At 53.1% G+C, this 27,652-nt stretch overlaps 1 protein-coding gene across 1 annotated transcript in view; it reads right to left on the reverse strand.

The window, feature by feature from the left end:
- Window positions 1–3,989: 3,989 nt before the first annotated feature.
- Window positions 3,990–27,652, reverse strand: part of PLXNA4 (plexin A4) — a 413,941-nt gene continuing 390,278 nt past the window's right edge. Inside the window, exons 26-32 of the mRNA XM_070423914.1 lie at window positions 27,134–27,237; window positions 26,525–26,624; window positions 25,049–25,239; window positions 24,011–24,180; window positions 19,987–20,199; window positions 13,125–13,275; window positions 3,990–11,145 (exon numbers count right to left, since the gene is read on the reverse strand). Of these exons, the coding sequence (XP_070280015.1) occupies window positions 11,050–11,145; window positions 13,125–13,275; window positions 19,987–20,199; window positions 24,011–24,180; window positions 25,049–25,239; window positions 26,525–26,624; window positions 27,134–27,237 (1,025 nt within the window). The 3' untranslated portion in view covers window positions 3,990–11,049. The remainder of the gene's footprint in view (window positions 11,146–13,124; window positions 13,276–19,986; window positions 20,200–24,010; window positions 24,181–25,048; window positions 25,240–26,524; window positions 26,625–27,133; window positions 27,238–27,652) is intronic.

Here is a 27,652-nt window from a genome sequence, read left to right on the forward strand (position 1 = left end):
CCTGTTACTTTTCTAAATTCAGTTATCAGTTTTAGTAATCTTTTGGTGACATCTTTAGGTTTCTCTAGAGTATTATGTTATCTGCAAATAATGAATTTGGATGCCTTTTATTTCTTCTTCTTGTCTGATTGCTTTGGCTAGGACTTCCAATACTATGTTGAATAAGAGTGGTGAGAGGGGACATCCCTGTCTTGATCTTGCTCTTAAGGAAAACACTTTTAGTTTTTGTCCATTGAGTTTGATGCTGCCTGCAGATCTGTCATATTTGGCCTTTATTACCTTAGTTACATTCCCTCTATTCCCACTTTGCTGAGAGTTTTTATCATAAATGGATGCTGGCTTTTATAAAATGCTTTTTCTACTTCTATTGCTGTGATCATGTGATTATTATCACTAATTTTGTTTATTTGGTCTATCACATTTATTGATTTGTGGATATTGTACCAACCCTGTATCCTCAGAATAAATCCCACTAGATCGTGATGTATGATCTTGTCAATGAATTGCTAGGTTCAGTTTGCTAATATTCTGCTGAGATTTTAGCATCTGTGTTCATCAGGAATATTGGCCTATTCTTTCTTTGCCGTGTCTTTATCTGGTTTTGGAAATAGGAAAGTCTAGGTTATGCTGCAGTAACAAAGAGCCCTCAGACCTCAGTGACTTAAAATGGCAAAAATTTCTTTTTTACTCATGTTACGTAACCATCAGGGTCATCTGATGCCTCTGTCCATGTCATCATTGTCCTCACTCTGTGGCCCCTGGAGATGGAGCATTGCAGGTGACTTACATCACTAGTTCTTATATTTCATTGGCCCAAAGAAGGTGACTTGGGTGCCTTCATTGAGGTGGGAAGCTGTAGTGCTCATACAGGGAGTGGGAACAGGCACTGTTGAATGATGACGCAGTCCCTATGCACAGACCCAACCTCACACACCTGCTTTCAGCTTAGCAGATACTCCCAGCAGCCCTGCAGGTTCCGGCCAGTGTTCAAGGTGGGAGTTTTGTTAAAACAAAAGCAGGACAGGTTTAGAGAAGGTGATTGGTGCAGAGGTGACCTCCCTGCCTCCATTTTCTCTGCTGCCTCAGGAGCAACTCTACCAAAGCAGGGAGAGGCTTTGCCCTCAGTGCCTGCTCTCTTCACTTGCAAAGGAGAGCCACTAGCTGCCACTCAAGGAATTGTTTTCTAAAGATAAAATATGCATGGAGGGGTGTGGCCTAATATGGAAAATAATGGGGGGGGGGAAATGCATGTTAGTCACAGTGGAAAAATTAACCCCATAACCAACTTCATTGCTGATTGCTTCCTCCTAGTTCTGCTCCCTTTGCCCTCCCTCCACCTGCTTATGATTGACAGAGCACTCGCTCTGTGCTGGACACGTATGAAGCTGGACACAAATTCAACTGATATGGTCTCTGCCCTCAACAATCTCACGGTCAAACAATAACAAATACATACAGTGGGGCCTTGACTTACGAGTGTCCCGACGAACGAGTTTTTCGAGATACGAGCCATCTCTCGGCCGATTTTTTGCTTTGAGTTGCGAGCTAAAATTCGGGTTACGAGCCAGCTTCAGATACCCCACCGCTAGTTGGCGCAGCGAACATCACAGTGAACGCCACAACATCAGCCCAGCATCACGTGTCTCACTCGTTCACTTTTTGATTTGACATACGAGTAATTTGAGCTACAAGCTCCATCACGGAACGAATTAAACTCGTAAGTCAAGGCCCCACTGTATTTCAAAAGGTGTTAGGTATCTACTTTGGGCAATGAATAAATGAGGCATCTGTTATAGACTTACCTGTGTCCCTCCCATAGTCAGCCCTAACTCCCAATGTAACTGAATTTGGAAATAGGGTCTTCAGGGAGAAATTAAGGTTAAGTGAGGTCAGAAGTGTAGGGTCCTCATCTGCCAGGACTGGTGTCCTAATGAGAAGAGACAGCTGAGATCTCACACAGGCACAGAGGAGGGACCCTGTGAGGACCGGAGGCTGCTGTGCAGCCAGGGAGACAGGTCTCACCAGAGACTATCCTGGCATCTCAACCTTGGACTCCCAGCCTTCAGAACTGTGGGAGAATAAATGTGTGTAGTTTAAGCCACTCAGCTGGTATTCTGCTGTGGCCGCCCAGGTGGCTAATATAGCCCACACTCTAAGTGTGTTATGGAGGGCCCAGGTGCGATCTGCCGGTTTGTTTGTACAATATCACCCTTATGACTAATAATGATACCCCATGTATGTGTGACCCTGCATAGTGCACTGTAGGTTTTTTTCCACTTTAGTTATCTTAAGCTACCCTCCCCATAATCCCTTGGTTTCACCAGACAGCTAGAACTGTCTTCAGTTTACAAATAAGGAAAGACGATCACTGGGAAGTGAAGGGGTAGGTCATGGTGGCTGTGATGATACAGCCTGAGATCACAGGTGAGGGAGCCTGAGGGTGTGGCAGGGCCATAGCCACCTGCGGAATCCCAGTCTGAACTTTCACAATGAGGTCATTGTCACCCGCAGATGCTTCACTACTCAGGAGAAGGGGACCCATCTCCTGTTCATGAACCACATGTGCCTTGTGAGTCTGAACTACGGAAAGAAAACACAAAAAATGACTTTGTTGGTCTCAATCCATTCTGTGTGCTGGGTCAGGACCCCTAATTCCCGCTTCCCCTCGCAGGTGTCGTCTGTCCCCAGGTTGTCCCAAGGATGAAGGTGGCCTCTCATCACCGGCTGTGCTGGCGCGTCTTCCAGAGGCCGTGGCGTCCCAGTGCCTGTGCTGAGTGTGGCTCCTTCCTGGGTCGCCCCTCCTATCTCAGAAGGGAGCTCCTGTGGAAGATGGGGCGTGCTGCGCGCAAGGCTAGGATTCAACTTCTGTGGACACTCACCAACCACCTCCTGACCTTGCTCTCTGTGGCCCCAGAGGTCCCATCGGAGTGAACACGCTCCACTTCCCTCAGGCAAGGGTAGTGGTTGGGAGCCAGCAGGGAGACAGGGGAGGGGAGGACATGCTGGAGGTTTTATCAGCAGTGGGTGTTCCCATGGTCTGCCTTCCATCTCCCCACACTCCTTTCCTACCTCTTTTCTTCCTGTTTTCACTTTTCTACTTTTCTATCTCTCCTTCCTTGACCTGCTTTCTCCCTGATCCTTTTCTCTCCTGGCTTTCACTTTGCATAACGAGGACACTGGAATTTCATGGAGACACCCAGCTCAGCCTTCTCCATCCACTCGCCTGAGGCTCAGAGAGGCAAGTATCTGCCACAGCTCTCCTGAGCGCAGGCCTGGGCTGATGCTGCCCCATCTGCATTTGCTTCCCTTTCCCCGCCCCGCACCATAGATGGAAGAGCCATAGATGGAAGTGTGGGCAGGTAGAAGTGCTGTCTCCCTCCCTTCCTCCACCACCACCCATCCCATCCACATTTTTCTCCCTCTCCTATTTCTACCCTAGAGACAGTAATTGGGTTCAAGATCTCCACACTCTATCAAAATAGAGAAGGGGGACTGATGAAGTCATTTTCATCAGGTGTTGCTTGCCAAGAAGACTTAAAGCAGGGCTGGCAACCTGTGTCTCCCCAGAGCCAGCTCTCAGGAGGGCTGAATCTATCCTCTAAGACAGTGGTTCTCAACCTTCTGGCCCTTTAAATACAGTTCCTCGTGTTGTGACCCAACCATAACATTATTTTCGTTGCTACTTCATAATTGTAATGTTGCTACTGTTATGAATCGTAGTGTAAATAACTGATATGCAGGATGGTCTTAGGAGAAGTGCAGTCTGCTGGCTGGGAACAACACGCTGGCTCTCCCTGACCTGAAGCATCATTGCTTCCGGACGCGTCTGCTGCATAAGTGAGGACAGAGGCTTTAGTAAGAGGCTGCGCCTCCGAGGGAGTTTAGACAGCACGTGACTGGAGAGAGAAGGAGCCATACCTCTACAACCACCACTTTCTCCCCACCCCCTTCCAGCCAGTCACAAAAACAAATACCCCAAATTCCAAACTGCATTTTTATTATTTTTTAATAAACTTTATTCTATATTACAAATAAGTTTTTTTTGTTCTGAACTGCAAAATAGGAATGCCTTATATTTACATACACAGGTATACAATTAATTATAACAAAGGTACAGGAGCTTGCCTTTACCAAGTTACAACTGGGCTCCAATTGAAATAGCATAGGTTTCCTTTTTAAAAACTTTTTTTAAAATCTTTTTTTTTTTAAATCTTACTAGGATACTCTTCTTTAAAAATCAAAACCAGAAGACCCTCATCCTCTAATAGATTCCACCCACCTATCTTTGAGGCTCATGATAACACTGTTGTCTAGAGATATGTTTCGCTTTGTTCTCAGGCTCAGTGTTCAAGGTGGGAGCTTTATGGAACCAGAAGTGGGGTGGGGTTGGAACTGGGTGCCTGAGGCAGGAGCGACCTGCCCTACCTCCTTCAGCGGCCTCTCTCTGAGACTCAAAGGCTCCTGCCTGTTCCTTAAACCACCCATTCATCCTTTCCTGTTCCTCCTCTTCCCTCTAGTGCTGGAGACTTAACTCTAGGTCATCTGACCAGGCAGACTCCTCTCCCCGCTGCCTGGCTCACTGAGCCATTGTCTGTTGTAGTACCCTGGAGTTCCTGGTCACTATGGCAACCTGGCAGGACCCTGCTGGAAGAGAGAGGCTGGTCCCTATCAGTAAGGTGGGGAGGGCAGCTGCATCCAATCCTTTCTCCCCATCTCAGGGCCTGGGTTCTTGTTATTGGTCAGTGCAGCCGACCCATGACTCAGCCAGGACCTCCAGCCTCGAGGCCACCGTGTCCAGACAGGGAGTTTTTGGAGGGGAGCGTTGTCCACTCTAAAACGCAAAGTCATTGGTTTCCAAAAGGAAACAAGATTCTTTGAGGTAAACTAGCTTTTCTTTTTAAAGAACGGAAGGTTTGACGAGCCAACAAGCTGACGGGAACATTGGGGAAGGGAAGGAGAACACGGGGGACACGTACCGTCTTGGTCACGGGTCTGAATTGGGACCACCAGTCCTGCTTTGTAAAGCGGTCTCGGTTTCCTAGTGCCCTTTGCATTGATCTTAATATACCCTCTGTTCCGAATTCTACAAAATGTGCTTGAGTTGGAAGATCAAAGATACTAACAAAAGGAGTTCTAATGCCAGGGAAAGAGCCCCATGGAAGATGAGCTGCGGAGACCTGCGTACTCGCCAAGAGCATGTGCCTTCTGGAGGAGGAGCCGGGCTCTCCATGACCAACCTCTCGCAGGGTCTCCCTGAAGTTTGGGGCAGCGGAGAAAAGGGCAGGATTCAGCGTCAGGGGCAGCGGAGCCAAAGCCGGACAGAGTGCAGGGGTGGAGGGGTGGGAATGTGGGGTCACAGACCCAGGACACCTGACCCGGGCCCAGGCCCAGCTCCCTCTCTCTGCCAGTACAGATTGAAAGCTCTTTTTTTTCATCAGGGTTTCGTTTTGTTTAGGTTTGCTTTGGAGTAGTCACTAGTCTACTCAAGGAATTTAACTGGACTCTAATTTACTTTTACAACCCAAAAGTCCTATATATTTTATGAAGTTGGATACTCTCCCTAATAAAAAATAATTTTATTGGGAAGCAAAGACTTTTAGTAAAAAAAGAAAAAGGTCTCTCGTGAAGGTCTGAGCCTTTTCCTGCAGACATTCCTTTCCGCAGAGGGCCAGGTGCCTAGCTTCCTGGGGGAGGCTTTGCCCACCTGCGAGCACCAGGAGGAGAGGTTCCCAGTGGGGCCACCTCTTCACTGTCCCCTGTGGTTCTCCTTTGCTGCACCCATGGCAGTGATGTAGCGGGAGGCAGGGGGAAGGGGTGGCATTGCCGACTCAGCCATCAGAGGGGCAGGGAAGCACCGAGCATCTGAGCAGCGCGGGCACGCTGGCCCTGGCATGGCCACAGCCCGGAGATGTCCTGGCACAGTTCTGTAACCACACGGGGCACCTATCCCCCGCCCTGAGCTCTCCTCACCCTCTTCGAACTGGCAGGTACAGTTTCGCTTCTCCCTCCCCGCTAGTAATTTGGACTTTATATCCATACCTGTGCTCCCTCCTTAATCTCCGACACTTAAAATATATAGAGAAAAAATAAACAGCTACAAAGCCTCCAATAAGCAGGTCACATCCAGTTTAAAGGAAATGGAGGAGCTGGGGCTCAGGGTCCTCTGTCACCTGTCCTGAGGGCTGAGAGGAGGGAGGAGGTTCCTGGAGGTGGACTCGGACTCTGGAGGGAAGGCCAGGAGGGAGCCAGGATCTGCCTGGGTGTGTGTGGGGGGGGTGGGGCTGGGGAGGGGTCTTCTCTGAGGGCACAGTGGGGACTCTGGTACTTGGAGGCTATTTATTCACAGAAATGCTTCTCAGAGAGCGAGCTGGGACTCCCATGGCGGGCCATGCCTGGAAGGGCCAGGAGAAAATGCCATGGACCTCTGTGCCTCCCCTCCTCCATCCCGGGCTCTCTGGGAGGCGGGAATGTTTGTTCTTGATGAATAATGATTGACTTTAACCTTCCGAGATGAGCTTAAGTACTTGACTTTGCATCCTGTGAAGCCTAGAATGTGTGTCCCTCCCCCTCCCCTGAAAGTCCCTAGAAAGGAGACAGATGGGAAAAGGGCTTTCCTTTTAGGTCAAAGCAGCATCAGCAGGACCTGCCTTGGACCCAGAGTGGAGGTCATTCGGGTCTTGGTTGCTGGGGGTCTGAGGGGGTCTGGCTGGATGAGAGTGCCGACCCCTCACACCACTCAGGAGGCAGCGTGGGGAGGAAGATGGGCCCGAAGCAGTCAGAGGGCTGGGCTGTGAGGGCGGAGTCACCCATGAGCGGCTCAGTGGCTCTGGTACTTTAGTGGACACTGGCCCTGGGGCAGAGGCTGCACGTGCAGGAAGGGCAGGAGGGACAAAGGGAGGCTCACTCAGAAGCCAGACATGCAGGGGGGACATGAGCACGAGGACCTTGGCTTGGGAACGTGACTGGGCGGGGGGGTGGATTCTGGGACAGAACATGGACATTAACCCCCGGCTGGGAGGTGAGAGCTGGGCCTGAGGGGACAAGGTCAGAGACCTCACCGCTGGGCACAGTCCCGGACAGTCTGCCTCAAACTTTGGGATTGATTTAAAATGACTCTCTCTCTCTCTCAAACATCTCAGGCCTCACTCACCGGCCCGCATGCTCGGAGGGGGCTGCCTACAGGTGTGCATGTCACTCTGGGGGCGTGGATGCACCTTCGCCTGTGGGACATTCGTGTGGTCTCCAAATGTAAAACCACGTTGAAAGAAGGCAAGCCCTAGCCGGCTTGGTTCAGTGGATAGAACATCGGCCTGCGGACTGAAGGGTCCTGGTTTCGATTCTGGCAAAGGGCACATGCCTGGGTTGTGGGCTCGATCCCCAGTGCGGGGCGTGCAGGAGGCAGCCAATCAATGATTCTCATCATTGATGTTTCTATCTCTCTCTCTCCCTCTCCCTTCCTCTCTGAAATCAATAAAGAAATATATTTTTAAAAAAAGAAGGCAAGAAAAAACATTTTCCTGAGGAAGTCACTGACACCATAGCCAACTTCACTCAATGGCACCATTTGTAGTTACCAACAAACACAGGATCTCTCTTGACAAGGCATGGTAAACCCTATACCTGGGTGGACTTGTGCCTCCCACCCCCTAGAAATGATCCATCTGCAGCTTCTATGTACCCATTCTCTTATGTTCAGGACCCTGCAAAGCTCCCCCACTTCCCACCCTACCAGCCCTCAGCTCATCTGTCCTCAGTTTACAGGCCTCACTTAAACCAGGCCAGTTATTTTGACTGTGTCTCCTCCTGGTACAGTTTTGACCTTGGTGGTTTCCAGGGGAGGGAGGTGGGGGAGAGGTGCAAGGGGAGGGGAGGGGGGCCTTTTCTCCCCTGCTCTTTGCCCAGGACTCAAGGAATCATATAAAGGTCCCACCTTAAACAGAACCGTGACCCTGCTAGCGAACTGTGCCAGAGAGGAAAGGCGTGAGGGGACCTCCCTTCCTCAGGCCTGCGTGGGTGCGTGCGGCCCCCACGCCACCTAGGCAGCTCTCTGGCCTCCCGAGAGATGAGGATCCCAAGGGCAGTTTTGGAAAGATTTAGGGAAAGGACAGCTTTGCCTTTGCTTTGAAGCCTATCACACGTGCAACAAGAATCCAAAACAAAGAAATGGAAAACAGACAAACAGCCAAAGGAAAGAATTTCGCCGGGCCGGGCCAGGCCAGATGGGTTGTGGCTCTGTGTGACGCTGTCCTGTCTCTCCGTCCCTAAGGCCCCACGCAGGCTACCAGGACTGCGGGCAGACAAAGCACCGGCAACAACCCTTCCACCAAGTCAAGTAAAACCTGCCTGGCCTCCTCCCTCGGAGAAACGAGGAGAGCGAGCAAGTCCGTCCCTTCTTCTCTCCCCTTCTTCCTGACATTTATGTTTCTCTGAGGTGTTCAAAGTTTCTCTTAAAACAAAAACGTGGAAAGAAAAGTCTGTACCGACAAAGGAACAATACCAATAATAATAACCCAGTAAAAAATAGAGGCTTCAGCAGAACCATGGTAACAGTCTTTGTTTTCTGCTTGTTCGTATTTTTTCTCTATCTGTGCAAAACTTAAAAAACAAGTAAAAACACACTCATATGCACACACACACGCACACACTCACAATTTCCATTCAGCAAATCTGTGTTAAATATGTTTGTGTCTCTCTACTCCCCAATCCTTGACATGTGCAAAAATATTTTAGCGGCCGAGCTGCCTCCTCAGCCCGCCTCCCACATGCTTCCCTCCTGGCCTGCCAGGGCGCCTGGCTTCTTGGGAGAAAAATCAAATGATTAGGGTAGAAATTCCATAATCCCATGCTTCTTCACCTGGCACTTCATTTGCCAAAACCTTTGGTTATTTCCCCCCCTTGACATGCATCTTTCCCCATTCCCCTCTTCCCGTCTGTTAGGTTTCTTGTGTTTTGTCCACCATGTGTCCTCCCTGATGCCACGTGATGCCCTGCTCTGGGTCACCACTGCCTGGCCCCAGTCACGTCCAGGCCTCTCTCAGCCTGTGACCACCCTGATTTCCTATGGACAGGTGACCTCTCGTTGCACTCACCAGCACTCAGCATAGAAAGCAAGTGTTGAAATGTCCTGGAGGTACAGGATGAACTGATGAGCAAGGGTAGAGAAGGTAAGAAACATTTCAAGATCCCCCTACACAGGACAAGAAATCCTGAACTCTCTGCCTGCTGGGGTGCACACACATACACACACATACGCGTGCACACGTGTGAGCTCACACACATGCACACATATTCATATCCAAAGGGGTGAGCCTTCTTGAAAGCACAAGATGCTCCATAGACGCTGTTGGAAATGATGTGGTTCCTTCCCCTTTCCACGTGGGGCTCCTTTGGGTGGATGACAAGGAATGATGTCTGACACTGCGGATGTGAGGGAAGACTCGCACCACTGGATACCAGGGCTGCCAGGAGAGATTCTCGCTGGTGGTGGGAGACTTGAACAGGTGGCCTCCAAGGTCCCTTCACGACTCCAGGTTTCCATGACTCTCATCAGAGCATCTCTCAGAGTAGTCCATGCTCATCTAGAATGCATATCTACCTGGCTGGCTAAAATGATGTATCCATAGATGGAGGGACAGATGGACAGACAGATGTCAGGGCTGAGGTCAGTTGTATGTTCCTCATCCCATTTCTGGCCATGACCTTCAGCTTGACTTTTTGGTCCTCCCAGACCTGGCAAGCCAGGGGCTGAGCTTGGCTGGCATTTTGATTGGTCTCCATGAGGCTGTGCGTAAGTGCATTTCCTTCAGTGATGGCTGCTAAGAGATGAGGGAGGCAAGTGACTGAAGAGACAACTGAGATGCTGATGAAATAATACCCCAGGAGGTCTGGACAGTCCAGTGACAAAGTTACCCATAAAGCCATGGCAGCGGATTCTGCAGGGTGACAGAGGCTAGGCTGTCTGCCCCAGCCTTCTAGAGAGTTGTCAGGAAGCGTGGTGGAGATGGAGCCATGGAGACGGCTGGAGGTAGAATCTCCTGGATGCACTCTGCATTCTATGTTGACCCTCAATGAGTGATGACCAAGGGGGATGGAGGTGCCTTCTCTAGACGAGGACCTGGCAATGGTACACCGGTGACTATGGTTGGGATTCACGTGCACTTGGGGGTGAATGGAAAACAAATTCTGCTTCCAGGGTAGATGAACCCTCCTCTTCTCGCCCTCCATGTTACATTTCTGCCACTATAAGCCAGAGTAGAAGGTTAGGAGTATCCCCATGGTGGAATGTAACTGCTATTCTTTCTCTTGTCTGGCTTTCCACAGGCAGGGGAGGAGACTTGGGAGGCAGGTCCCTATGGGCATTTGGAAGAACTCCAAGAAGACTAGAAGGGACAAGGAGGCCTCTGGATGCCAATCTAACAAGTGAGGGACAGCTCACAGAGCACCCCCCAACTCCTCAGCCCCTGCCCCCAACTCTGGTCATATGCAGGAGGTGTGGCCTTTCTTCTCACAGTTGCAAAGGGATCATACCACTGACTGACCCCTTGGGGATGGAAATGTGGGAAAGTAGAGCCAGTTGATGTCTTCCCAGCGAAGATAATACTGAGCTCACTGTCTCTTCTCTAGGCCAAGGTTCAGACCGATGTGGGGCTCTCAGGAAGTGGAAGGTGAAGTAGCAGCATAGAAACGTCCTCTATCCATGGCTTCTCATCCATCTGTGGGCCCTGTTGCTGATGCGTGGGGTCAGCCGGGAAAGAGAGCCCCCTCTGGAATCTTCTGGTCCAGTCCCTCTCTTCGGGACTGGCCATCCTGGACTAGCTGAGGGTTGGTGGCTTGATTCAAGTGTATTAGCCAAGCAACTGAAAGAGAAGGGATCCAGGAAGGAGGGAGAGACAGAAAGAGGCATAGAGAGAAAGAGAGAGAGAGAGACAGTGCTGCACAGGGGATGCTGCTGACGCCAGTTGGAACTTGCACTTGGTAAAGATGATAATCTAGACTGAGGCACGGCTTGGTGTGTCCCTCCCTCCAGGGGGGGCCCTGGAAGGACGGTTCTCAGCTGTCTAAGCTCATGAGGGTTATGACTTGTTCTAGTTTGTAGGCCAGTTTCTGCTTCCCACATTGGTCATCGTGGTCCAGAGGTCCGAGGATCTGTGGAAGGGGCGAGAAAGGGGAGGTTACCATTGGTATGTATATGTTCTGTGTTCTTAGGGTGCACACAGACGGGGGGCATAGTCAGAGATGTGGGAAAACGTGTGCATGTGAAGCTGCACACATGAAGCTGCTGGGTAGACAGACAGCCTAAGTAACAGGGATGGGGAGTGCGGAGGCCACTCGGATACACGGACAATGTCCGGGCACCTGTTTGCCAATGAATACAGGATGTCAGCACACAGATCTGCACGTCTGAATAAACGGGTACATTTTACTGCCCACGTAGGACAGCTGGCAGTGGGCAGAAGACACCTGCGCAAGGATGCTCCAGATACCTGCATGTTACCCCTCAGACAGCTCCAGACACCAGCATCTCGGGGAATGTGATTTTGCAGATATTAAGAAATTCCCTGCCCAATAAAGGAAAACCTGAACTCATTGGCTTCACTTGGTCTATTAAGAAACAAACGCCACTAGGAGCTTACTATATCTTAAGCTTTATTGGTCATTAACACCTAATGGATAATATCTGCCAAAACTTTTCCTGAGATCAGGTGGTTGGTGGGGGACAATGGCCGCGAGCATTTGCGGCATGGGAAGAGAAGTGTTCAAATTTGACTCAGATTCAGGAGATGTGGGTTTGAATAAGGGGTCTGCCAGTTTCTAGCTGGGTGACCTGGGATGAAACAAACCTGTAACCTCTCTGAACCCCATCTTTGTTACTCATTTCCTCATCCGTACAATGTGGGAACTACTAGCTCCTTCTGGGCTGCTCCAGGGGAGAGGATGAAGTCAGGCAACACACATGAGCACTCATTGCAGGATGCCTGCTCCAGGAGGGGTGCACAGCACACAGGGGTGGAATCCACTGGGGCTAGGGGCTAGGGGGGTAAGGGAGCAGCTCGGGGGAGGGGAGGAGAGACGGGGAAGGCTCCCTGAGCTTTGGATTTCATGTATTTTTAATTGGGGAGAAAGCAAAAGAGTTAACAACTTCTTACATAGCCAAGAATCACCAGTTACTGGCACCAACGTTTCGTAAGGGTGGGTGTCTTAACCCCGACAGCAGACAAGTGCATTGTAGACTAAGGAACTGCTCCTTCCGAGATGAGTCCGTTGCACTCACACAGCGCACACTCTACATCGTTCTTACTTCTGTCGTGTGGCCACAGACAGGTACCAACCTTGTCCTGGGCCAGCACTGGCCCGCAGGCTGGCGTCAGGTCCCTCCCTCCAGCTGCCTGCCTTGGGCTGCTCCTACACTTGAAGTTCATAGCCTGGTTACGAAGGACCCCAGGCCCTGCACCCTGCTGGGGCTCCTGCCTCCACCTGGGATTCCTAGACCCTCTCTGGGTGATGAGGCTGGGAGGAGGGGGAGAAGCCAGGGCATAGAGAGGGTGTCCATCCTGCTGCTCAGACACAGGGAACCTGGACCTGAACCCTTGGTCTCAGTTGGCATGACCAAGAAAATTCCCATAAACACCTGTACAAGCAGAAAGAAGGTGGTGTCTGCAGTGGCAGTGACCTCGGTAAGGTTTTCCAAGCAGGGAGCATAGCAAGTAAAAACAGATTCCATTCGACTCTGTTCTGCATCTATCCTGTTCTCTACTGTGACACAGCATAGCATAGCATAGCATAGCATAGCATACTGTACCGCACCAGACCATGCCAGACCATGCCATACCATATGGCCTGCCCATGGGGAAGGGGAATAGCTTGTTTAAAGAAAATTAGATCAAATAGAGAAATGGAAAAAAAATAAAGGGAGGGAATGGCAGGGAGGAAATGGGAACAAAAGAGAAAAGGAAAGAACAGCGACTTGATCTGTATGTCTGAGAAGCACCCGGATTCATGCAGGAAGGACAGAGTGGAACGTTTCTGGTGTTTGCAGGGAGCCCAAGTCCTGGGGCAGGGTTTTCCCAGCAGAGGCAGGAGGTGTCGGGGTGGGGCTCTTGGCCCAGCAGCAGGGTGGGGCTCACCTCCTCGCTGTACTTGCTCACGTAGGAGAAGATCTCCGAGAGCGCGCTCATGGTGTTGAACTCGTTCATGTGCATCCGGGACTGCTCGGCCAGGTATGCATTCATGTCCTGGTCGCTGATGGCCGGCATCTTCCCGATGTCCGAATAATACCTGCCGGGGTGGGTGGGGAGGAAAGGGGTTGGAGCAGTGCACGTGGAGAGGAGGGGAGAGGGACACCACCAGCATCATCTGGGCCAGCGATGCCTGTGTGTGACCCCAGGGGACCATGGTGGGTGCTCTCCCATCTGGGCTGCTGGGTCTGCCCAGGAGAGCCCTCTGTAGCTCTGGATGCAAGAGGCACAGAGGCAGGGATGTAGGGAGTGGACAGACACCATCAAAGGGTGCACAGGGGTAGGACCAGGACAAAGGAGGGGCTGTTTTCTGCACTGGTTTTGCTCCCATTGAGGTCCAGTAAGTCTCTCATGTCCCCCTGGCACCCCCTCCATACACGTAAGAGGTCCCTCCACGGGCCCCAAAGGCTCTTCCAAGCAGTTGCTCTGCCTTGATGTCCTTCCCTCCTGGGGTTAACCGGGAGGAGCTGGGGCTGCTTGGGGACTGAGGCTGGCAGAAGGCAATCAGTCACTGTCACTTGCAGCTGTGCACTGCTGTCAACTGGTTAATTAGATGCCAGCATTTACATTTTTAATTTCTGCAATTTGACATTTTATGCAGCAAACCCCAACTCTCCGCCAGAGGGGAGCTGTGCAGTTTCCTAATGAGCAACTGAAGGGCCCACTGCCCCAAAGACAGCCCCGCCCACCCTCTCCCAGGCACCTTCTGCATGTGACGAGCCACATAACAGGGACCAGGTAGCTGCACAAGCAGGAGGATGAGGAGACAGAGTCCCACACACCCAGAGGCGTGCAGGACCTTCGGTGCTGGGAGAACAAGCCCAAGCACCTACAATAGAGAGGGGTGGGGACAGTCGCCAGGGCAGGGACTAGGGGAGGTAAGTGAGACATCTGGGGACACAGTGTCAGGAGAGGCACCCACTCTCACCTGTGTAAGTGTGGGTGACAATGACAGGCCCTGGGACTTCCCAGGACCCATGGCTTGATCAGGTAAGAGTAGGGACATCTTTAGAGGTTCCGGAACAGTCTCACCCAGGACACCAGCCCTGTATCTCTCCCACACCCTCACTGCATGGACCATGCACCCATCAGTCCTGGTCCCCACCTCCACTGCTCCCCAGCGGTGTCTAGGATTTGGGTGATAGGCTGGCATCGTGTTCAAGGGCCTGTCATGGAATGACAGTTCCATTGGCTGCCCGGGCATCCCTGGGCTGGTGGGGCAGGATGGCCGCTGCTCTGAGCCACGGTGGCACTGTGATTGAGGACCTGTCGTTTTGTCTGGAAAATGAGGAAGGCAGTGAGAGGGAGATGAAATCTGTGCCCTCTGGCAAGGGACAGGCTGGTGGGAGAGTAACTCCATCCCTCTGGGACCCACCACACAGACACAATCGCCAACTGCATGGTTGAACTGATTGCATTTTGGTGGGAGGTCTTGGCCCATGACGTGCTGTCGAGATAGGCACCAGGACAAGCGCTTAATGAAATGGCCTTTTTCAGAGGAGCCCGGGGCTCAGGAGAGGCCGTCCTGCCCCATCTCATTGGACTTCCATCGGTCACAGGCTTCTTTCAGGGCGGGATCCTCTGCTCCCTGGTCCCTCCTCATCTTCGTGAGTCTGGGCCTCAGCTCTGGGTCCTGTCTCATTCTGGCTCCTGTGCTTCGGTTAGCACCAGGGAGCCCACTCCAGGCCTGCAACCCACCCAGGAAATCCTCAGATATTAAGGTTCTGGGCCACTTAATGCATCCCAGGTATAAAAGTTCCAGCCTTTCATTGCCACTATTGCTGGGACACAATAAATGCCAATGTTCTAATTCATAGCGCAGACCCAGGGGACTCGGTGGCTCCCAGCCCGGCCACTCCCAAGGAGATTTGTGTCCTTGTCCCCTCACGATTCCATGCTCACTGAGCAAAGTATGTTTGTCAGGCTGTGTTCTCAGGTCCTAATGGTAAGAAATGAACAAATGACCCGAGCTCCAGGCTCACACAGCCAGGTCCAGAGGTCCCTCCAGGCAGTAACACTCTGTCACCCCTGGGCAGTCAGAGGGACTGACCAGGATGGAAACTCAGGTTCCCCCAACAGGACAGGACTGTCAGCACAAGCAAAGACTCCTGCTGTGTCTGTTACCTGCCTGTGAACCTTCCACAGGTGGATGGATGGTTCTGCCAGGCTTTTTGCAAACAGCACCAGGGCTCCCCCTGCTGCCTTTCTCGTCCCTGGGGTAGGTGACCACGTCTCCATGGAGACAGCAGATGTCCACACTCTGTCCCTTTGCAATGGCTTGTAGCACACTGAAAGCCCAGTCCATGTCTCCCAAGGGAATATTTAGAAAGTGTATCTGTGTGAGAAAGGGGGGCGGGGCAGGATTGAGAGTAGAGTGGGCAGAGGGCAGGGGCTCTGATCTTCTCATCTGAAGTCGTGGCCCATGGCCCCACCTGGCCCCACCTGGCTCCACCTCACTTATTCTCCCAAGTCCGCACTGAGCAGCCCCCATGTCTCCTCTGTTGCTTGTGTGGAGGGCTCTGGATCGGACCAGTGCCTGTCTGGGGCCATATACTAGCCCACCAGCGGATCGACTACATGTCCTATTTCAGCAAGGCCTCAATCATAGCAACAAACAGCACAATGCCCTGGATGAATGTGGGGCTTGCGGAACTGTTGTCCCATTCTCATTCCCGGCCCTGCCTGGTGCTGAGTGGGCCCATCCTGCCTGCAGGGTTTGGCACTTGCCGTCTCCCTACTGCCCGGCCCCACCTTCTTGACAGCACCCCTTGAACCTGATAATGACCCTGCCCTGGCATCTCTCTGCTGTGTGCACAATTGCCTCTTCCTCGGTCCTTGCTGTGCCAGTCCTTGTGCTGGGCTCTGCCGCCGAGCAGCCTTATTGATTGTGAAGAATGCAATTATGCTCCAGTAATGAACTTCAAAGAGTGTTCTTGTCAGCTGGCTGTGCAGTGAGGAAGGGCAAGGTCAGCCTGGGTCCCTGTACATGAACTTGCTCCTATGGGATTTCTGCCTGCAGCTGAGTCCTTCTTCAGAAGAGATGGGTGTTTGAAAGTCCCCAGGATGGTCCTTGAGCTGGCCAGGCCCTGGCAGGTTGGCCAAAACCTACTGAGGAGGTCCAGGCCCCATCATTGGCCTTTGCCAGCTTTCTTCTCTGCATTTGCTCATACCAGGTGGATGTCTGCACCCTGTGGTCCCGAAATCAGTCCTTGGGGAGTTGTTCTAAAGGGAAGGACCCCAGAGAGTTGGATCCTTCGCTGTTGGCCAGTCTGCAGGGTTTCACATTTATGGGATTCTACCGGATGGGCCTGGTGTGTGAGGGTGGATGTCTCAGCTCTACTTTTGGGATCAAGAAGGTGATCTCCAAGCCCTGAATTCTAAGAGAAGAACTAAGTGTTGTCATCCCTTTAAACACCTCGAGGATAAAGATCAGATGTGAAAAACACTGGGGCCTGATGCTCTGATGTGCCTGAAATACTTGCCTTTTAAGGTGGCTGCACACACGTCTCTCCCTGTGAATCATTCACTGACCTCACTCCCCGAGTGCTCCTACTATGGCTTGTGGGGCTTTCCCAGTGCCTGTCCGTGTGTCCTTTACCATGAGAGCCACAGGGAAGGATCAAGTCTAATCTCTCCTGAGTGCCCAATGCAGCCATGATGGATACCATAAATGTTTGACCCGGGGATTAATGAACAAGTTAATGAAATGCCTATACTTTACCGCCAGTATTGCTCCCAGGGTGAACTGTCACAGCTTTGCATTGTGAATGGATGGTTTCCTTAGGAGGCATATTTAAATATTTAAAATTCGTAACCTTTTCCATGCGGTGACACCTGTGATCGATGGCATTCCTGTGTGTGACACGCCCCTCGTCCACCCCCCAGTGGGCCAGCTGTGGGCCATTGAACTCATTCCCACAGGAAAGCCTGTGGTTGCAAGGAAGCGAGGCTGATGTGGCCGCGAGGACAACCTTGAAGCTCTTCCAATTTAACACGAGAGGAAATTACTACCGAACAGGAACGTTTTCTGCTATTGGTGATGAAATGACAACTGATGGTGACACACCAGGCGTGGTTGAGTTCTCTGTAAGATGAGTGTAGCAGCTGACTGCTGCTAGGAGCCAAGAGAGTCTTCTTTCTCTAGATGTGGCCACGGCAAAAGCCCCAATGCCTGGATGGAGGCAGCAGAGACTGGGAGTCTGCAGTGGGCCCCCAACCATCAGCACTGCAAGGCACTTGGAGGCAGAAATGGGGTGGAAGAATGCGGCAGAGAACAGGTGGATGAACTTCCAGGATATGCAAACCAGCAGAAATGTGATAGAATCATCCAGGCTGTTCAACCAACAGAGTGAAGAGGCCTCCTAAATCCATATGCTTTCTACCCCTTATGTACAGAGGGTGGCCAGGGAACCCCTGGTTCTTCATGGGACGGGACAGAGGCCTGTCCAACGTGTGGAGGGTGCGGTGAGTTACGGGGCCTGAGTCCCGTGCAGGCTGTCTGCATGCTCACAGCAGCTGGGCAGGTGATTCAGAGGTGGGAGGACCTCGGCCACAGAAGGAGGGCGTTCTACCACTGTTCTTCTGAACCGGGGGCTGCCAGTGCCCGTGGAAGGGTGAGTGGGAGACCAGGATTGCTGGGTCCTGAGTGAGTCCCTTTCAGGGAGCCAGACAAGCTCAGAAGCAGTCTCCCGGGAGTGAGAGTTGAGTGGGAGACCAGGATTGCTGGGTCCTGAGTGAGTCCCTTTCAGGGAGCCAGACAAGCTCAGAAGCAGTCTCCCGGGAGTGAGAGTAGGACTGATCCGTTCCTCACCAAGTTCAAGAAGCTTGGTCTCCAGACCTATCATATGGTTTCCTCACCCCTCCATCTTTGTACCCTCATCCCAGAATGAGAGGAAAAGGGATTTGGGACCTCAAGCAAGAGAAAAATGACTATCCTGAGAGTGACACTGGTTGCTAAGAAACTGGTGGGATAAGGAGTGGAAACCAACAACCACTCCTAAAAATAACCAAATGAACTGGGGTTACTCATGACCCATAGCAGCTGCGTGGCACAAATCTCATTTAACATCAAGTGAAAGGGAGCCCATTAGCCTGGTGCATGCATTATTCTGATCTCCACCCAACAGGCCATGCTCCAGAGTGTCCTCTATGCAGATGTTTCAGAAATGCTCCCAGCCCTTCACATCCCTGCTCCCTTCCTCCCTGCCAGTGGTCCTATCACAGAGACCTTGCAACGGTGCAGGGATAACCAAGAACCCAGCTGCTGCCTCTTCCTCTCTCTCTTTGCCAAAGAGCCAGCTGACCACAAAGGAGGGCCTACTCCTGGCAGGTCTACTGTCAAAGAATGAGCCACTGTCTATATGTAGAGGGCGGTAAGAGCCTCTCCTGGTGACTCAGACACAATCAGATACAAGAACAAAAGAGTTAGCTCTCTCGCTGCCAGCCAGGACTGCATGCCCACTACATGCATGAACAGGAAGTGGTAGGGGGGAGATCAAAGAGCAGAGAGGAGAGGGAAAAGGAGTCAACCCTTTTAGGAGAACTGCTACTGAGGTGGCCAGGACCCACCCGCCTTGTCATTTCCTCTGCACAAGGGAAGGCCATGCACAAGTATGATGTCTCAACGCCATGGTGAAGTGATACATTTTGTCTTTGGTCACCAAGTCAGGAACAATTTCTGGTCTCTTTTACTCTTTGAAAAGGCACCAAACTTGAACTTTTTGCTCCTCTGAGAAAAGGAGAGAGGGACTCTAAATCAGGCCTGTCTTGTAGGCTGTGCAGGTTGTTCCCTGCGCAAACCACGCACCCTGGCCGGGGCCACATGCCCCGGTAGGAAGGGCACCTCCCTTAATCCACACAGCACACCCTGTGGGTTGGCAGAGGCCCTGTCTAAAAGTATCATAAATAATAGGAAAGAGATTTGGGAGTCAGCTGCGTTTGGGGATCACGTTTACGTCATCTTGGGCTGATTGCTTAGCCATTCTGTATGTACATTTCTTCACCTTCATGGACACAAAATGAGGTTGTAAATCCTGACCCCATATTCCAGGGCTAGTGTCATGATTAAGTAAGTAAAGCGTCATCTGGTTGCTTAGCTCAGGTGCTTGGCACAGGGAGCTGATGCGGCCCAGATGAACTATAAGTGTTCTTTACCGGGAGTGAGCTTTGCACCCAGACAACCCTGCTCCACAGCTTGCAGGTGGCCCTCAGTGGCAGGTGCACTGGCTGAGGCGGAGCAGATCAGGGCTGTGATGGCCAAGAATGTACTGCAAGGCCCAGGGCAGAAGGGCTCATGGTGAGAGAGTCCAGGGACTGGGACAGTGAGAAACTGTTTGGAGTGACAATGACATCCCATAGGATGCTGGCAGGACTGCCAGATGCACAGGGGCAGATGGCAAGAGGCCTCCAGCCTTTTTGTGGCAAGAAGCTATTCAGTCCTCAAAGTATTTATTTTTATTATTTATTTATTTATTTTTGGCAGGGTGGGATTAGAGCAAGGGATTATATTTCCTTCCTGGGCCTAGAAAATATTTCAGCCACTAAGATCTGGGTTTTCCAGGCAGGGGAGCAGAGCCCCATGAAAATTCCTAGCCAAGTTCCTTAGTTCTTGTTCAGCCAACAATACGGGGTGCGTGAGGGTTTGGGTGCTGCAACTGTGGGGTTCGGCTTTGTGAACGACCTGCTTTTGCAAGCCCTGCCCACTGTGGAGCGGGAGGAGGACCCCTAGACAGGGGAAGTTGCCAGCACTCACCTCTCCACCCAGTTCTTGTAGCTGGGGATGTCCTTGGCGTAGAGCAGCTTGTTGGAGGGGGAGTCCTTGCCCAGCCGGTGCTCCGACGTGGAGCAGGAGTCCATGAAGGTCTGGGCCACCACGGAGAGGCAGGCGTCCGTGATGCTGTTCTTGTGGATGTCAAACACAAACTGGGGGTTCTTGATCATGTTGACCCAAAAGCGCAGTGGCAGACTGTGTGGAGGGAAGAGGAGACAGTCAGGGGAGAGGGGGTGCGGGCCCGTAGCGTGGCCGGAGAGCTCTCTGGAAAAAGAGAAGAGGCTGGGAACTGACATTCTTAAGGGCCGTCTCTATGCCACCAATCTACCTGCAGGGAAACTGAGGATCAGCAAGGCTAACCATCCAGAGAGACGGTGTGGACGGGCACTGGGGAGGGAGTGATGCCAGGCGGGGCTGCAGGCTCAGCGTCCCTCACAGCACAGGCTTGGGGTCGGAGGAGCCGCGATGGGCGCTGTGCAGTGGGCTTTCTGACGCTCCATTCCAGTCTGTCCCCTATGCCGCGTACAGGCGAACCTTAAGAACAGCCTGGAATCTAGGCGTTGTATCTTATTCTCTGCCATCTACTGCAGGGTGTGGAAGAAGTCACACCCCTCTTCCCTGCCCAGAACATCAGCTTATTGCTACTTAGTGGAGATGCCAGGGGGAGCAGTTTAGGAGGAGCTAATGGGCTTCTCATCTCCAAGCTGGCCACTTAGAAAACAACACCCTCACGGCCCCTCATCCACCCCACCTGTCCCCTCCTTCTCCTCTTTCTCCCAGTTGGCACCTACCGCACCCCAGGAACCGTGCTGGCAACGGAGGATGCAGTGTGAACAAGACACATCCTCTGTCCTCAAGAACCTGCATTCCGGTGGGTTCCTGGGGAAGTCAGACACGCCAGCAAGCACGTGCTCTGAGAAGTGTCCACGCTAGAACGGAAGGATGGGCGAGCCCACCGTGGGACTCAGGGAGGCGTGATCAGGGCCACCCAGAGGGATGTGTCTGGAAGTCTCCATGGGGGGGATGGCCCTTGATGGTTTGAGCTGTAAAGGTGCACAGGTGTTCCTTCGCCGGATGCGGCCTGGGAGAAGGTGTGGGGAAGTGCTGCTGGGAGGGGCCTCAGCTAACCAAAGGCAAAGAGGAGAAAAACCGTGCCTGGTGGTCTGGTCACTGTCAGCCACTCTCTGTTGCTAGAAGGGTCCCAGGGTCTCAGGAGAACCCTGCCCACCCGCCCTCTGGGCTGTCCTCTGCTGGCTCTCGGATTCTGTGCCGCCATCGGCCACTGAGACACAGGTCAGGGAGCAGGGGGCACCAAGTGAGGGATTGTGAATTCCCTCCCTCTACCCCACCTCTTCACCTCCTGCCACTTCCCTGATGTTTTACGGTTGTTTTGGTTGCTCTTCTCACCGTTGGTAATGGTTAGAACGTTCCTATGTGTTTGGCTTGCCTCTTAGAACTTAAACTCTTTGAATAACATTATTTCAATGTAGCAGGTACAACATTTCTATAGATGTTGTATCTCCCAGCAGGCAGTACATACATACAACAAATGCTACGGACACAGCCAGACCTCACATTCGAAACAGCCAGTCCATCAACAAGAATGTAAATTCCTACAAAGTACATCGCAGGGCGCAGGCAGGCAGCATTGAGTCTGACAGTGTTAAGTGGCACCTATTTCATCCTGGGAAATTCAGGTAGGACATAAAGGGACAGCACGGAGAGTCATGACAGGGGTGGAAGTCGGGGGTCACAGGGGAGACCATGACAGCTGGGCTCAGAGCCCAGGTGAAGGCCTCCCGGCTGCCCGGCCAACACAGTCTCCTGTCCACATCTTCCTGTTTCCCAAAGTGCCACCGGAGGAGGACTCTGGAAGTCCATGTGTGCTGCTTGGCTGTTTCTCCCCAACACTCCCTCTCCTAAGCCAGCTGTGCTGACAGGCAAGTCAGACCAGGAAGCCAGGGCCCCACACGGAGTCTCCTGCCTAATGAAATATTAGCATATTATTAACATTAGCCGTGGCACTCATCTCTGGTTGATTGCAGTCACTCAGGCTAAATGAGCAGGAGGTTTATCTAAAAGAGAGAAGGTAGGGCACGTGGAGGGAGGCGGTGGGGAGAGTTGCCACTTTGTCCAGGAATAAAGAATCAATCTCTTTTCAATCAGGGACAATTAACTCTAAGTCAATACGCAGGGCTCATAATTCCCAGGCTAACTCCTGCTTGCCTGGGTAGCAATGAGAAGGGTCAGGGTGTGGCCTTTGGTGAAGGACCCGGAGCCTGGGACCACGCCCACTGCCCAGCTTTCCTCCGTGGGGACTGAGTTCTCTGGGAACCCAGCACCCGGGTCCTCGGAAGAGCTGGCTGGAAGGGGGGAACTGCCCCACCCAGGACATTGTGACATCCTGTGGTGGCTCACCCAGCAGGAGGTATGGGCTGAAACACAGTTCAGGTCTATTTCAGGAGCCCTACTATAATGTGCTACAAGGGCATGTAGGGATGTTTTGAAGACACCAGCTCTCCCAGCCAGTCCACGATGCCTGGACAGAGCATTTCCTGGGTTCTGAAGATGGCTGGCATTCACACAGTGACACGTGGGGACACTGGCCGAGAGGAGCAAATCTGGTGGGTGGGGACGGGCCCCTCGGAACAGCTCTGCCTACGATGGCTAAACACTTCCTCACCTAGAGGCAGGCAGGTTGGTTCATGGTCAGGCTCTGGCTGGTTGTCAGGGTCCCTAGCTGAGCCCTGTGCCACCGGAGACCAGACCAGGCGGGACTTTCAGCCTCCACCCTATGTTGCTGCACTGAATGGGGAATCCACTCTCAGAGTCTCATTTCAGAAAGGCTGGGTAAAGCCCGTGATGGGCGATCTCTCATTGGAAATCTGTGTGGCCCAACCCTGCCTGATTCCTGTTCCCGTGGAGACCACACTATTCCTCAGGTATGGAAGTCAGGAGGCTAAATAACCAGTTAGTACCACGGGCTGACTTCTGCCCTCCTCTGTGTTTTGGTTTGGGGCTCCGGGCAGGATGTCAGGGTGCCCAGCTGTGCCCTAGCGCCACGCCAGCCCAAGCAGGTGGCAGGTGCTGGCCAGCAGGCTTGTGCTGCTTTGGGAGAATGTTGTTCTGGGGAAGAACAACCTGGGACAGGAACCATTTAAAAGCTACAGGGAGGCACTTCTGAACCGACGAGCCCGCTTTGTTTGCCTGTGGTGCGTAGAACTCTCAAATAGAGACCATCATGGCCCTGCACCTTCATTAATATTTATCGAGTCTGTGCTCTGTGCAAGGTCCCAGACCCGGCGCTGAGTCCTGATGTCTGACCTTGCAGTCTCAACCTGGAACACGAACCGCTCACAGACCGAGGGGAAGGATCTGCACGTTGAAGGAGAGAGAGACCAGAGTGGAGACACCCGGAGTGGCAATTAGAGTCCTGATGTCTCAGGGCAGACAGAGTGGTGATGGGAAGGTCTCTGCCCCACAGGGAGTTTGGAAAAGGAGTTTGTGGCCAGGGCAGCCCACCGCTTCCTGAAGAGAACAGAAATACTCTTCAGAGCCTGCCGAAGAGTCACTGCTGGGTGACGCCCTCTGCAATCCAGATCCAAACAGCTGCCTACCTGTCTCTTACCTGCGTCTCAGCCCCCGGAGGGCAGGGGCCTGGCTGATGGTCCCTGTACCCTCGGTGCCCAGCATAAGGCCAGGCACACAGGAGGCACCTGGTTGTCAGAGCCACCTGGCTGTGATATTTGGCAGGTTACATTTTGCTCACTTAGTTGGTTAAATACATGTTTTTTAATTGACTGACTGCTAGGAAAGAAGGATGATTTGACTAGTCAGAAGTGAGCACAAAAACAGTAGGAGGGGTGGGAGGCCCAGAGAGAGCCTGCACCGAGTCCCTGCTGGTGAAGGTGGCCCGCGACCACCATGGCCTGTGGCTGCCACCTTAGGCTCGGCTGGCCTCCCCCCGCCCCCGCCCCGACTTGTCTTCTGCTCTCCCTTCACTCACCAGTTGCTTTTCCAGGTGTGGCGGACGTGCGGGTCGTGAATGCCATGCTTATCAGCCTGCTCATCCAGGAAGTCGAACATGTACTTGATGGCCAAGGGCAGGGCAGAGCCGCGGTGCGCCGTGCTGAAGATGGTCTCAAAGAGGTCGTCCACGAACTTCTGCAGCGTGCCCTGGGGAGGCGGCACGGGTTCACACACGGCTCCCCCAGGGAGCTCTCGGGGTGGCTTCCTGGCCTGCCTCTCATGGGGCGGCGGGGACAGGGCAGAGCCGGGCCAGCTTGGGTGGAATGGGGGAATGCATTAAAGCTCCCCCACCCCCTTCCTCTGTCTCTAACGGCTTTCCATTTCCGCTGCACGTGGGGAATACATACACCACTGATGACTGGACCTAACTAAGCCTTCCTCTGCCAAAACGCGGTTTGGTTGAACACCATTTGGCATTGCTATTTGAGCACTTTTTGCAAATGCTAATGAGCAACTCATGGGTCAGAGCAGACAAACACAATCTGCTGGTTTGGTTTGGGCATTATTCACTCCGGCTAACGATCAGTTACCCATTCGGCTCTGCACGGAGCAGGGCCCAGGCCAGCCTCCGGGCGAAAGACTAATGGCCGGCACAGAATGTCCCCAGAACCAGGCTCAGAACTGGTGCCCGGAAAGTCACCAATGGGCCCCATGTTCCATCACTACAGACTGTACGACACCCAGAGAGGAGTCATGCTTTCAGGAGGGTGGCGGAAGAACGTGAATAGACGCGGCCTCTGTGCGTGAGAACCACACAGAGAAGGAAAGGAAACTTCGGACGGCACGCCAACACTGATGTGTGGGTGGAGTTTGCCTGGAGCCCCGGGTGAGAATGATTCTGAGGTTCTGTGCTGGGAAGACGTGCTGTGCTGCCAGTGCCTGCCATGAGTAGAGGGGTCCTGGTGCAAATGCTGGCTCTTTCACAGCTCAGGCAGCTTGGGGTGGGGGGGAGGGAAGGGGGTGAAGTCCCTTACTGTACTCACACATGCCTCCCACCCCCCCTGAAGTCTGATACCTTAGTGGCCAGTAGTCGGGTCAGATAGATCTCGGACACCATCTTGCTCCCCCGGTCTCCCTCCTTCTGGTCCCCGTGCTCGTGGTTCTTCACCAGGTGCCACATCTTGACTCCACTCTCCAGGTCGGGGGTGATCATGGGTGTGCGAGAGCGGAGGCTGTCGGGACTGCCCGTGTACCGGATCATGTTCTCTGCCAACGCGATGGGCCATGCATGTGAGGCCACTCAGCCTTCCTCACTCACAGCGCACCTGCCGCAGCCGAGGCCAACTACTGCCCCATCCTTCCTGCGGGTTTCTGCCTGTCCCCCTGCCTCGGCTTGGCCCATTCCCCCGGCACCCCGGGAAACCTGTGGCTACCTCACCCACTCCGCTCCCTTCCTCCTGCACTTGCATCTCGCCAGCCCGGAATTGTTCAACTTGTAAAAATATAAGCTTGTCCTCTTTTCCACTTCCCTGGTAAGAGTTCTCAAGTCATGTCTCAGGATGCGTTCAGAGTGGCCAATTAAGTACCAGCGTAAGAGCAGGTAGCCTGTCTCCCTTAATGACCAGACCAGCCGCGGAGCTGTCTCGCCAGCTGCTCACCTGCATGCTCCCCTCTGGCCTGGGCCACTTCTTCCCCCTTATTTGCTGAAATGTGAGTGTTGCGCAGAAGAGACGATGAAGGGCCTACTGTGTGCGGCACTGTTCTATGTTCTATTGATTTTCCAGAATGATCCTGCCATTTTGGTAGTTTTTTCAAACCCTGTTTTGCTGGTAAGAAAACAAGGTCGTGTGGTGGTCAGGCAGCTGGCCCTCAGGCACTCAGAAGGTGGCGGGACAGGGTGGCACCTGGGCTTCCAGGCCACATCCAGTGCTCCCCCACCCCCACCTCAGAACCAGAAACCTGGGCCTGTACCTTCCCTTAAATGCTTCATAACAGCGTGACCTTTACACAGTGTGCCGCCGTGCCTCTGAGTTATAATTTGCTAATCTGCATAATAGGGGGAAATAATAATTATTTAATCCACTGGATTGTTATGAACTTGACGCACGATAATGAGTATCACACAGTGAAAGCGTCTTTCTGACTAAGATGCTGGCAAAGGTGAGAGTTCCTTCCTGCTCTAGGGGGTGAGTTCTGCTCCTGCACCTGAACCAGGGGCTCCTTACCAACCCGCTCTCCTCTTCTGTGGCAGCCTGCCTGACTCCCCCCAGCTCCTTCCCCCCCTTGACTGACTCCCCCCAGCTCCTTGCCCCCCACGACCTGATTCCCCCCAGCTCCTTCCCCCTTGCTTGACTCCCCCCAACTACTTCCCCCTGACTGACTCCCCCAAGCTCCTTGCCCCACTGATCTGAATCCCCCCAACTCCTTGCCCCCCCCAATCTGACTTCGCCCAGATCCTTGCCCTGGGGGTCCATGCCTTCCAGCAGGACTGCCAACGTGACAACAGCTGCTCAGGGCACCCTCTCTCCCCAGGACGATGCCAGGGACTCACCATATTTGCTCGCCGAGGTCCTGGAGACAGTGGAGTTGTTCACTGCATTGTAGGCTGTCACCTGCTTGGACACTAGAGCCACCACAGAACCATCGGGCACCTGCGGGGAAGAGGCTCCTGAGGGCTGGGCACAGCTCTGCCTCCCCGGGAGATGGGGACACACCAGGATGAACTCGGGCTGCGCCAGAGAACTAGGGGACTTGGGAGGCTGTTGGCTTTCCTTTGCACAAAACAAGACAGATCTGGACACTGAACAGTGTTCTGTGTGGTGACTCACTCTTGGGGGGACTCTGGCAAGAGCTTCTCACTAGCACCCCCTCTCCCCTTACAACACCCAGGCTTGTGGAGGGGTCCCACGTGGGGACTAGGAGATGTTTCTCTCAGGACCACCCAGGCCCTGAAGAAAGCAGCCCATCAGTGCCTGTCCCCAAGGAGGTCAGGGTTTCCTGCTGGGGACCTCATTTCTCCAGGGTCACTGGAAAACATGAGGTGCTGGGAGGAGGAATCGGGACTGGGTGTCTAGCCTTGGGGACCTGCTATCCAAGGACTGAGAGGGCAGGGAACTGGGCCCTGGTGGCCAGCCTCTCCTCCCTCCCACAGCCCCCACACCTGGTAATGGGCCAGCGTGTTCAGTCTCTTCCAGTCGTTCTCGATTTTGGTGGTGATGTCTTCGTCCTGCAGGATCATCCGCACCCCGCTTCCTTGTCGCCACTCTGCGGAGGGAGCAGCGGCAGCTCAGAGAGGCCCTCGGGCCCCTCCCATGGGGATCCGGAGGACCCCTGTGTGGGCATCCACACAGCCCTATCGAGGGGCACCCTGGACAACAAATGCTGGCAGACACTCCCTGAGCAAGGGTTGCAGATGCTTTTGGTGCAGAGGGGCCCTGAGTCCCAGTTCTAATTTTCATCCCTAAAACTATGTGACAGGACCAGGGATGCCATCACCTGTCCTCCCTGCCCACCTGTTCTCTGGGAGTGGCCACATCTGCAGGGAGCAGATACTTAGTAAACCTTGGCTGAGTGAATGAGGCAGGTGGAAGCAGGTAAGAAAGCAGGAAGCCAATGCAATGGCACTGTCATGCCACACGCTCCTTGGCTTGGAGCTAAGAGACCTGGGTTGCAGGTGCGG

The sequence above is a fragment of the Myotis yumanensis genome, unplaced genomic scaffold, assembly GCF_028538775.1.
Source record: "Myotis yumanensis isolate MYYU_CA2020_CCGP unplaced genomic scaffold, mMyoYum1.0.hap1 SCAF_9, whole genome shotgun sequence".
In the NCBI taxonomy this organism is placed as follows: Eukaryota; Metazoa; Chordata; class Mammalia; order Chiroptera; family Vespertilionidae; genus Myotis; species Myotis yumanensis.